The sequence below is a fragment of the Cryptomeria japonica genome, chromosome 1 (genome assembly GCF_030272615.1).
Source record: "Cryptomeria japonica chromosome 1, Sugi_1.0, whole genome shotgun sequence".
Taxonomy (NCBI): Eukaryota; Viridiplantae; Streptophyta; class Pinopsida; order Cupressales; family Cupressaceae; genus Cryptomeria; species Cryptomeria japonica.
Window position 1 is genome coordinate 458,760,853 of NC_081405.1, and position 12,441 is coordinate 458,773,293.

General features: G+C 35.0%; 1 protein-coding gene across 4 annotated transcripts; it reads left to right on the forward strand.

Annotated features, from left to right (window-relative positions):
- Positions 1-640: 640 nt before the first annotated feature.
- LOC131064334 (oligopeptide transporter 3) lies at positions 641-6,491 on the forward strand. Of its 4 annotated transcripts, none has more exons than XM_057998450.2 (7): positions 641-761; positions 1,822-2,334; positions 2,886-2,983; positions 3,776-4,345; positions 4,450-4,705; positions 5,045-5,227; positions 5,405-6,491. In XM_057998450.2, exons 2-7 carry the CDS (start codon positions 1,843-1,845, stop codon positions 6,017-6,019), a joined length of 2,214 nt encoding a protein of 737 aa, XP_057854433.2. In that variant the 5' UTR covers positions 641-761; positions 1,822-1,842; the 3' UTR covers positions 6,020-6,491. The 4 variants fall into 4 exon arrangements, with proteins under 4 accessions (XP_057854433.2, XP_059074590.1, XP_057854427.2 ...); XM_059218607.1 differs by having other exon boundaries at positions 741-790; XM_057998444.2 differs by lacking the exon at positions 641-761 and adding an exon at positions 996-1,382.
- The last annotated feature ends 5,950 nt before the right edge of the window (positions 6,492-12,441 follow it).

The window sequence follows — 12,441 nt, forward strand, 5'->3', positions numbered from 1 at the left end:
AAATATTAATAAACATCCTAATTACATCATCAACTTGCATCATCATCTTATCCATATGATATGCTTGCTTACTGTATTGAATCGTTATTTCAAAGTTGTTGAATCAATATATCTAGCAGCTTGACTCAACAAAACATGACCCTTGCTTAGTGAGTCAAATCAGGCATATGTACAACAAAATGAGGCAAATCTATTACAATTGCACATTTCCCACCAGTTCATTCACTTCTACTGTTTTAGTTTAGACTCAAAGATCAGTTTTCTAGATTCCAAAAATCAGTTTCGTAGACTTGAAGATCAATTCATAAACATAAAGATGAATTATAATAAAAAACAATTAATTTACAAAATTCGAAGTATATATGTGATTAATCAAAATTCAAGCTGAATATCACATTTAATTCTGTACATTGAATTCCAGTAACACTGTTCAAAACTAGGATGATTGATTGTTTAGTTGCTTTTCTATTCTATTTCAGACCGTCCTTATATTCCATTTACTTTAAAAAGTAAATGTTCTACGTGTGTAAATCAGAGAGAATTAGAATTTAAAGAATGGTTAAACGCAGTAGAAGCAGTATGGAATGCATAGAGTAACACGGTGATAACACGCTCCTCTGCGTGAGCTCCACACTCCACTCCACTAACATTATTCAACCCACTTACAGCAACCGCACTACTGCAAACAGAGTCTTTGGACAAGTTGATATAAAATGCAATGCACCCCCTGTCAGACAGACATCCATTTTTATTCTCCACAGGTATTGGCTACATTGTATTGTCTTCTCAAGTAAGTTGTTTCTTTGCATTTGATTCCATTCTCTGTCTTCTCTGTTTTATTCTGCTGCAAAAAGAATATGTAAGATGGCTTTTGTTTGTGGGCATTTATTCATTTCAGTGATTTGATGTTTTGTTTTTGGCTGCTGGGATTAAACTAAGGTTATCATTTGAATTGTAAGCAGCTTTTAAGATTTCTGCTAATAAAAACATTTCAATGGGTGTACTACCAGCTCAAGTCCATTATTTGTCTATACTGTTGCTAAGCTTTTGTCAGCCAAATATTCTGATGAATTGTCAGCAACTTTGAGTTTTCTTGCTGGTTTTTGTCTTGTGATATATACACTTTTCAACTGAATTCAGTGAAAACTTACCCATAGTTTACCTGGTCTGATTCTTTTTTCTTTTAAGCATTATTGGTGCAGGTTGTAGTGCCAAACAGTGTTTTGAACTTTTGACTATGAAGATTCGAACCACCTTGGATTATAATTTTGAAATAGAAGCAGCTTGCAGCTTTTCTATATGTGCTATATAAATCCACAAGGCTTGTAGCTGGATTGGTCTCTTTTTTGTCTGTGGGTTTTTAACTTATAGCTGTCAGCAAGGTTTGGAACTACGTTATCCTTCAGACGGTTCCTGTCTTACCAAAATTGAGAGATAGTTGATTAGAATTATAATATCATTGATTTTTCTGAGATTTTTCTTTCCTGAGTTAGCTTGAGCTTTTCACTTTCTTGATGTCTAGTAGATGTTTTCTCAATTCTTCGCTTCTGTTTTTAGGATAATTTTCTGTGGTCTGTTGATCCTATTCGGTTTATTACTACCCACTTGGTACTTTTGTTTGTGCTATTGGAGTGAATATTTGATGTTGTTTTTGTTTGTTTCATTTTGTGGTAGGGGTTCAAACATAATAATAAATCAAATATGTTCTTTTTGCTGTCTAAACATATGTAGTGAAGATTGCAGAATATTATATAGCCCAACTCATTTGGTGATTTGGTTCAGCTTTTTGGTTTTCTGATATTCAGAATTGATTTAGAGCAGGGTACTGTTTAGGCTGGCACGATGGCCAGACATGTGATGGATGCTGCTCAGGAGGAGAAAGAGGTGGAGGATCAATCACCAATAGAAGAAGTGGCACTGGTGGTGCCTGTTACTGATGACCCTACTCTGCCTGTATTCACATTCCGAGTATGGGTTCTGGGTTTCATATCATGTGTCCTGATCATGTTTCTCAACACTTTCTACACCTACAGAACACAGCCCTTGACCATATCTGCTATTTTAGCCCAGATTTTGGCTTTGCCACTTGGGAGATTCATGGCAGCAATTCTCCCAACCAGGAAGATGCATGTGCCCTTCATTGGGTGGGAATACAGCCTGAATCCGGGCCCCTTCAATATGAAAGAGCATGTCCTCATAACCATTTTTGCAAACAATGCAGTTTCCTCTGGGGGTGGAGATGCATATTCAATTGGGGCAATCAACGTCATGAAAGCTTATTACAAGCAAAATCTTAGCTTTATTGTAGCTCTCATAATTGTACTGACAACACAGGCAAGCTCTCACATCTCTTTCTGTTTCATGTTTTATTAAATACATGTTTCTTTTAGAAAATTTGATCTTGTGGACATGCTTGAATATAGGATTTTCGTTAAATATTTTACATAGAATAGCTTTTGGTCTCGGAATATGATATACAGAATGCCTGACAAAATAGATTTACATAATGACAGTCATTTAGTGTCTTGACCTTCCATGCATGGGAAGAAGTCATGAGTTCAATTCTCATGGATTCTTCTGCATTTGTTGGTAGCTCAACCAAGCTGTTTGGGAATATAGTCAATTTGAAAGGTCATCCCCAACAAGGGTCATTGGCAGTAATGAAAACAGCCATTCTCATTTGATCTGAATGAAGTTTCCTCTCATTCTACATGATCCCTTGATTTTACTGATTTGCACAAGTCGAATTTATTATCTTTTTCTCTCTTACATTCGCTAGATTATCATTAAATACATAGAACAAAGTTGATAGTAGATTTTCTTGGATTTATATTGTTGAGTTATTATTGATGAACACATTTCTGTTACCTCTTGGCTTCTTCCAGATCTTAGGATATGGTTGGGCTGGTTTGCTGAGGAAATATCTAGTTGAACCTGCAGATATGTGGTGGCCTTCCAACTTGGCACAGGTCTCTCTCTTTAGGTAAGCTGATTCTAGTGCATAACTACTCCCCTCCCTTTGTTAAAAGAAAAAATAAAAAAATTGTTTGTTGTGTGTAGTTTTTGGTAGTTGTTGTGTTAGTTTGTGTTTGTTAGTTTTTTTGACATTTCAGATCAAACTACATGATTTATTATTGGAAAGAAGAGAGCAAAACAAGAAAACAGAATAATTCTTTGCCGCCTAAGAATTGTTTATGCTTGGTTTTACACAGGTCAAGAAAGCTAATTAAGTAGGGAATATTTAATATGCCTTGATATGACGAACTATGTTTAGATGAACAGATTTGGTCGAGTACAAATAACAGACAAATAGACTAAATGAAAACTGATGTAGAGGGTCAAAATGCTAATCCTCATTCTAGTCAAGATTTTTTCCTACGGGAACAAATTTCCCATATTTTTTTTCCATACATTGCCTTTACTATCATATTTTGATTTTCTTAAATGGGCTCTCTTGTGCATTGTTTCAAAACTTAACTCTCAACAAAATTCAAAATGTTTTATATGTTAGAGGAATATCGACTCTCGCATTTAGCATATTGAGTAGGGAAAATAGAGTTCTTTGCAGCCTAAGAAGTGTGAAAAGTACTGAATAGCAAAGAAATACAAATTCAAACTTTTCAACCTCATTTTGCCATTCTTATGCCTCAAGTAGCTATAACACTAAATTTTTCCTTGTATGCCTTCAAATATGTTTTTTGACTAAAAGAACTTTTAAAATGATATGGGTCTTTTCATTTGTTCTAATATAAATACCTGTTTGAATTTGATTCAGCGCTCTTCATGAAAAGGACCATTCTAGGAAGAGATTGTCACGTATGCAGTTTTTCATAATACTTGCATTGGCCAGCTTTGCATACTACACATTGCCTGGATACATGTTCAGTATACTGACATTTTTCTCTTGGGTTTGTTGGATTTGGCCACATAGTGTCACAGCAAATCAACTTGGTTCAGGGTACAAGGGTTTGGGTTTTGGAGCATTATCCTTTGATTGGGCTGGAATTTCAGCATATCATGGAAGTCCCCTTGTGACACCATGGTTTTCAATTTTAAATGTTACTGTTGGCTTTGTAATGTTTATTTACATAGTTATTCCTATAAGTTACTGGAAATACAATGTATTTGAGTCAAGGAAGTTTCCCATCTTCTCTAGCCATCTGTTTACGGCTAATGGTAAAAAATATGATACCACACGGATCTTGACACCACGGTATGATTTGGATGTAAAGGCCTACCATGAGTATGGCAAGATATATCTCAGTCCCCTTTTTGCTCTCTCTATTGGATCAGGCTTTGCAAGGATTGCAGCAACAATTACACATGTGATCCTCTTCAATGGACAGTAAGCCCCTTTCACTGTTTCTTTTCCTTTATAATCTGAAAAATTAGTAGAGATTAGGTGCCAGCCATTGCAACAATGAATAGGCATGAATTTTATGACGACAGTGACATTCTCAAGAGGAGCAGATCTGCTATGAATGCTGGAAAATTGGATATACATGGGCGTTTGATGAAGCGTTATAAGGATGTCCCAGAGTGGTGGTTCTTAGTCTTATTGTTTGGCAGCATGGCATTTTGCCTTTTATTGTCATTTGTATGGGAAGAAGAAGTTCAACTTCCATGGTGGGGTATGATATTAGCATGTGGACTGGCATGGTTCTTAACTCTTCCAATTGGAGTCATTCAAGCAACTACAAATCAGGTTTGACATCTTTTTATTGCTTAAAGCATGAAGTTTTTACAATTTATCATATAGATTTCTAGATTTAATTGTGAGATTTTTATCATTAACATTTTATATCAAATTTCATGATCCATCATTAAAATGGAAGGAAATTTACTTCAAATCTTATATATATATATATATATACTAACTTACTTACTTTGCATACATCCTAAATTGTGTTTAAATCCACTTTTGGAAAGGCACATATGGCTTTTATTGTTTTATTTTCAAAGCCCAATAGATGTACCTCTTTGTTTTCTCCTATTAGCTTATTAATCTGTCTGAATATATCTCTGATGCTATTCATACATACAGCAACCAGGTTATGACATTATAGCACAGTTCATATTTGGTTACATTTTGCCTGGGAAGCCCATAGCAAATCTACTTTTCAAGATCTATGGCAGGATCAGCAGTGTACATGCACTGTCTTTTCTTGCTGACCTCAAGCTTGGCTACTACATGAAAATTCCTCCACGGTGTATGTACACTGCTCAGGTATGATTGATGTTGCTCTGATTGAATTTTCAGTTTTACATCTAATTCTTGGGAAAGCTTCATTCACCCAGCAGTAAATCACTTTTTCCTCATTTGTTATCCTTTTTAGCTGTATCTGTATTCACTAAAGTTTTGTTTTCTCCCATTCTCAATTTTATTCTTTTTCTTTTTCTACAGCTTGTGGCTACAGTAATTACAGGAATAGTAAATCTTTCTGTTGCATGGTGGATGCTGGAATCTATAGAGAACATATGTGATGTGGATGCTTTACCTCCCAACAGCCCTTGGACATGTCCAAAATATAGAGTCACATTTGATGCATCTGTTATCTGGGGTCTTGTGGGTCCGAAGCGCCTGTTTGGGCAGCATGGAATGTACAGAAATCTGGTGTGGCTTTTCCTTGTGGGTGCACTTCTACCTGTACCATTTTGGGTTCTGAGTAAGATTTTTCCCGAGAAAAAGTGGATTTCACTGATAAACATACCAGTCATCACATATGGTTTTGCTGGCATGCCTCCTGCCACTCCTGCCAACATCTCTTCCTGGATCATAACTGGTACTATCTTCAATTATTTTGTGTTCCGTTTCAGGAAGAGATGGTGGCAGAGGTATAATTATGTTCTATCTGCAGCCCTTGATGCTGGTACAGCATTCATGGGAGTGTTACTGTACTTTGCGCTTGGCACAGGAGATAAGAATCTAAGCTGGTGGGGTACTGAGCTGGATCATTGTCCTCTTGCTTCTTGTCCAACAGCCCCAGGCATTGTTGTTAAGGGATGCCCAGTGTTTTGATTGCTCACTCTCAAGCCAATTACTCCCATAAATTTGTCACAATAACCTTGAACACATAGGATCTTCCTACAGCAGCAGAATCTTCGTTCTTGGTATTAAATAACAGAAAGAGAGCTTTGGAGTCACTCCAAGTCTAGGATATCTCCTAATCCTTATCATGGTTGTTTAGTTGTACCATACTCTCTTGGAGTGACACCAAAGTTAATTGTATCTCTCTGGGTAAATCTATAGTATGCTCTTGTTGCATGGAATCATAACATAGCAAGAATTAGTCTATATAGATAGCACTTAAGTGAATCATTTATGATTGAAGAGTGAAGCCCAGTAATCTTACTGAATGTTGAAAGCAAGCTGAAGAAATGGCGGTATTTTTCACCATCTTTACTGAAACTCTTTTTAGGATATCAAAGCTCATGGTATGCTTAAATGTCAAATAATAATAAAATAAAAAAATTATGTGAATTTTAGAAAATTTTAACTCTTTTCGTCTTGTGAAGTTGAATGAACTTTCTATTTATTAGAAGATATAGGAAGACGTCCTCCATGTTTGTAGGTTGAAAGAGTGTTCCATTCGCTAGAAGAAATGGGAAGGCTCACCCCAAGGCATTCCTAATATGAGAAAAAACAATTATTTATGGTATTGAAGAAAGATTTACAGAATAATTTTGTATTGAACAAAAATTAATTAATAGTATCTTATTGTTTTATGTGACATGGATTAAGGTTACTATGAATCTTATATTGAAGTTGAAAGGAAGCAAATGTGTGGAAATTGCTTCCTAACACTAATCTAGTGGAGGAGATAGTGCAAATTTTCTTAAAAATATTTTACTATTACAGAATAAATAAACCCATACCCATAGAGATATTAAACATGCAAAAAGATAATCGCAATGAACACACGATATATGTGAGAAAAACCTTTTTGGGAGAAAAACTCCACACTCTGAAAGCACAATACTTTGTATTAACTAAAATAACTATTATAATACAATGATAGTACATTGCACCATGAACATGAGTTTTCAAGAATCAATCTAATTACTCTAAATCAATTTTGGTAGCATAACATTACCTGCAAGAAAACTTTACATACATAATACTTCTCCAATACATCCTTATATAGAGAATACTAGTATAGAGGTAGCTTCTAGAGGAAGCTAGAAGAGATGGCCATCCCAAACACTTGGCACATGTTTCCCAGCCACATGTAAGCACACATATGACACATGCACATCATTTTTTGACTCCTCATTCAAACCTCTGAAGTTGGGGGCCTAAAATTTGCTATATTTTGTTATGACAAATGTTCTTACACACCTTACAACTATTATAAAATCTATAATAAATGACAAGTACAATTGCAAGATAATTTGTCATAATGGACTATTAATAGTTGATTCTCTTAGAGCATGTCATAACCCAACTTGAGCACCCACCTTCTACATGCAAAGGTGTCTCTTGACACTTGTCCATTCTGTTAGAGGTTGTCATATGTAAGCGTGTCATAGATTCTAATGTAAATTTGTCATAACATTACACTTGGCACTTATATATCAATAATACAAGATCCTCAAAGTGGGACACCTACTTCCACATGTATATCAAATGTGTCATACAGTCACCGCCAAGCAGGAAGCCACCCAGCCAATGGATCCCACTAGGTGACTTAACATTAGTAAGAAATTAATCAAATTAAATAATAAATTAATTAATGAAATAAATCCAATAATCAATGTTAGGATTTGCAAAGGTTGAGACACCTGAATCCCAATACAAGTTGGATGGCTCAATAGGTCTACTAGGTTTGATGATCCAACATCAGTTTGTTGAGCTAATGTGGGTTTGGTGACTCTCACTCTATTCCTATTTTCAATAAAAGAAAATGACCATGATCATTATGCAGACACCTAAAAATGTCTCATGACTAATAGACTAATTATTCATCTTTATTAATTAAATAATTCTTTAATTATTTAATTAATCTATTTTTTATTCTTTTAGATTAATTCAATCATCACATTTCATCATAGTTAATCATTATATTCTATCTTAATCATTTAATCATTCAATCATGCAACCTTCCTTCCTTTAAAATTAATTAAATATTTTATTATTTAATTAATTACGATTTATTTACTTTTACTATTTAATTAAATTCAATTTCTATTTTCCCCAAATTAAATAATTTTTTAAAATTATTTATTAGTGATGCTCTGCAAAAAGGATTAGAAAATCTGTTTGATGGCAACACACACAAGAGCACAAGAAACAAACGTTAGTGTTAGCAACAAAAGATTATCCTAAACAGGCATATCAAGAGAGATATTAAGCATGAAATAGAAAGCATATAAACATAAAATGAAATAGCTAATCAAGATGCTCATAGTTGCTCCTCCCTTGTTCCTCTCCTCTCCAAGTCCCAAATGAGTGTAGCTCTCAGCAGCTTTTTGCACTATGGATGCTTATGGAGGATTGAGATTTAATACTAAGCTTCAAATATGAAATGAAAAGCTAAATACTATGCTAGAGTAGATAGTGATGCTATGAAAAAGCTCTATGCTAATGCCAGTATAACAACAATACTCTAAAATGCTTCTTTTTGCTTGAGGAGAAGGGTTCTATTTATAGAAGAAATGGGGAAATGAAGGGTTAAGATTGAATGGTTTAATCAAGGGCCAAGTTTGAAAGTTGGGGATCCATGTGCACAATTGGCACCAATAAAATGGTGACAAGTGTCAACATAGGATTGGGTTGAGAGAAGAGGTTGGAGGCATTAAAGGACTGAGAAGACCTCATGGTTATCTAGAAGGTAAGGGTCAAGTCTAAATTAAGATTACCCACTGGATTAGGAGTTAATGCAAGGATAAACCTTTGTGCAAATGATTAAGAGATAATCATGGTCAAAGCATTAAAGGCTTGATGAGACCTTTGGGTTGGGTAGAGGTTGAGTCAAAACAAATGTTTTAACCATGTGGGAGAGTTGAATTAACCATTAATGGTTATTGGAGACTTTGGGGATTAAGTGGTTGAAGGTTGAAAGCCTTCAATGATTATCAAAGACTTTGAGCCATTTAGTGGTTGAAGGTTGGAAGCTTTCAAAGGTTATCCAAGACTTTGAGGGTTAATTTGTTGAACACACAAAGCATTAATTGCTTTTCAAAGACTTTGGAGTCTTTGAGAAGTGACTCCAATTTGCTTAGGAATGTGACAATATTTAGGGGATGGATTAGGCTAATTAGGAAGGGTTTAGAAGAATCTAGAAGGGGTTTAGGCATACAAGTGGATTTTGTAGGAAAATGCAAGTGGGAGAAATTTTGGTATTTTCAATTAAAATAAAATCATTTATTTCAATTAAATGGTGTAAGTTGAATTTGGATAAATATTTAAATAAATATTAATTTATTTAAATGAGAAAAAGAAGATAAAGCATTTAAAATGCTTGAAGACTTTGAGGGAAACCATTAAAGGCTTGAAGACTTTAAGGAAAACCATTAAAGTCTTTAAGAAGACTATAGAAGGAAGCCATCAAGTTTGAAGACTTTAAAGCCATCAAGTTTGAATACTTTAAGGGAAACCATTAAAGGTTTCAAGTGGGTGAGGATAAATAGGATTTTAAATAAATAATTTATTTAAAATAGTTGTGCAACTTGCTTTTGTAGGAAAATACAAGTGGGTGGAGGATAAAGGTGATTTAAATAAATTATTTATTTAAAATAATTGTGCAACTTGCTTTTGTAGGAAAATGCAAGTGGGTGGAGGATAAAGGTGATTTAAATAAATGTTAATTTATTTAAATGTGAGAGGTGGGATTTTGGGGGATTTAAATAAATATTAATTTATTTAAATGTGAGAGAATATTTAATTAAATAAATATGATTTATTTATTTAATTAATGGTCTGAATTTGGTTAAGTGAATTAAATCAAATAAATTGAATAATTTATTTAATTAATAGGAGAAGAGGGTTAAGATGAATTAATTAAATATTAATTTAATTAATTATTAATTGATGGTTAAATAATCAAATAAATACTAAGTATTCATTTAATTAAGTGGACAGATTTATGTGACTACATTTGCCCCTCTTTGAGACGGTGCGGTTTATCGCGTCGTTTCAAAGAAAGAAAAATAGGTGTGAAGAAATGCCCCATAAAATGTAAATTTAATGGGTGGTATGCCCCCTCGAGAGATGGGCCAAATTTTGTTTTGAAAAATCGGGCGATCTCTCGAAAAAGAATGAAAAGTGGAGGGGATGTAGAATAGAAGAAATTAGAACTAATGATGAAAGAATGGGAGAAAATGGAGTGAATATGAAGAAACAACAAGCTAGTGGGTACCCTGAGGTCATGCAAGAGATACATAGCAGATGTAGTGTGGGGTTTGGATTGATGCTATACAATTGATCAAAATTGGTTGGACAATCTGGTGCAATCGGTTTAATTGCCCCGGTCAAGTCAAAGCGTGACAGTTGATGTCAGTTGGTCGCTTGAACATGATAAAGTCTGAGTAAGTGAATCAAAGTGACCTGATGGTGACTTAGACAATTGATGTAATTGTCCGATGAAGTCAAGGTATATGAAGCAAAATACTCGTTGAGACGTAGACAATTGATGTAATTGTCCATTGGATTGTGTTTGATTGGTTGATCAATTGATAGTGTGTGCATGTGATGGATGGCTGTGGGGAATCATGGCAGTCCCGTTGAGACTAGGTCATTATGATAAATGCCTGATGTAGTCTAGGATTACCATGATCGATTACCTGTTGAGACCCGAAGATACTTGATCAGAGTATCTGTTGATAGTCTAGGTGTGTGGGAGTCGATGTATCTATGTAGATAGAGTAACTGGCTTAATTTTGTGGATGAGTGAGGATGGGAAGTGATGAAGGGATTAGGATGATGTTGACGATCAAGATAGGGAGGGTGAGGGGGGATTTGATGTTAGATAGAAGATATGGAGGACTAGGATCGAGTCCTATGGAAGAAGATGAGTAAAATAGAGTATGCATTATTATGACTACGTATGCATGATATGCAGCTATTATGAATGTATGGATGGATGGAATGCAACGAAATGCAATATATACAGATGAGATGGAATGACGATCCATGGTGCTTTATTTTTCATCATTGAGCTTTAAAATGTTGTAAGAAAATACAAGCAACTTGACATAAAGATTCAAGATGACCAGAGTATTTCTTACATGGATTTTGATATAGCAAGTTAATACAAGCAACTTGATATAATGGATCAAGTTGACCTGAGTATTGCTTGCGGAACAGACAAGGATTATCTCCTTTCATGCATGACTTGGATCGTCCTCCTTGATCTTAGACTGATCATATCCTGAGACAAGTGCATACCGTAATAAGAGATAAAACCTTTATCCAGTTTGGATGAGGTAGGAGGAACCAAAGAAAAAGCATTGTACCTGCAAACAAACAATATATACATAAAGAATAAAGAATATGGATCCTTGGTAATGGTTCATGCTCATATGGTCGAGATATACGCTGTAGTCAGCAAGCCGTAGTGATCTATGACTGCATTTGGCATAAGATCACGTAGCTTGGTGAACTTCCCACGTAGACACCATTAGTACATGCCCCAGAACTTCATCGGAAATAATGCGCAAATGATACAAAACAATGCTGAAAGATCCCGATACAGATAAACAAATGAATTACTCACGAATCAACCAAGCATTTGATAGCTTAACATAATTTTCTTGTCAAAGAAAACGTCACTTTTGTCTTTGTTTTGGTAAGGAAGGATGCATCCTTGTTTTTAAAGACAGTTTCTGATTTGTTGGATGTGGATTGTGTGGTCGATTGATAAATGGTCATTGTGTGAGTACTGTGTTAATGTTGGTTTTGCATCTGCTTGAATGAATATGTACAAGGTGTTGCCATGTTTTGGTGTGATTTTCGATGGGTTTTTCAATGTTTTTGGATTTTGTGTAATAGTTTTTGAATGTTTTTGGATTTTGTGAGTCATTTTTGAATGTTTTTGGATTTTGCGAGACATTTTTGAATGTTTTTGTATTTTGCGAGACATTTTTGAATGTTTTTGTATTTTGCGAGACATTTTTGAATGTTTTTGCCAATGAATCACCAGTAATGTAGAATCCACTTCCATCATCTAGATTGTAAGGGCATTGCCCCCAAGTTGGACATGATTTATGAAAAAGCGGGATGCTAGACGCATGAAGTACTTTCTTGGATGACAGATCAAATAACAAGCCATGGTTAGATGGATGGATGTGTGTATGTATGAATGTGATCGCAATGAGCCTGAAAGATACTGGAGCCATTGCCTTTACGAGTGGCGCCTGTTTGCCAGGTTTTCGCCATCGTACTTACCCAAGGTGCCACTGGAGTGGTTGTTCACCGTTTGGATGCATGATTTTTCTTTACTT

Excerpts from the sequence above, each read along its gene's own strand:
- LOC131064334 (XM_057998450.2), top strand. The coding sequence starts at position 1,843 with ATGGCCAGACATGTGATGGATGCTGCTCAGGAGGAGAAAGAGGTGGAG. Across the intron at positions 4,706-5,044 it reads TTCAAGCAACTACAAATCAG|CAACCAGGTTATGACATTAT; the intron begins GTTTGACATCTT and ends TCATACATACAG. Across the intron at positions 5,228-5,404 it reads GGTGTATGTACACTGCTCAG|CTTGTGGCTACAGTAATTAC; the intron begins GTATGATTGATG and ends CTTTTTCTACAG.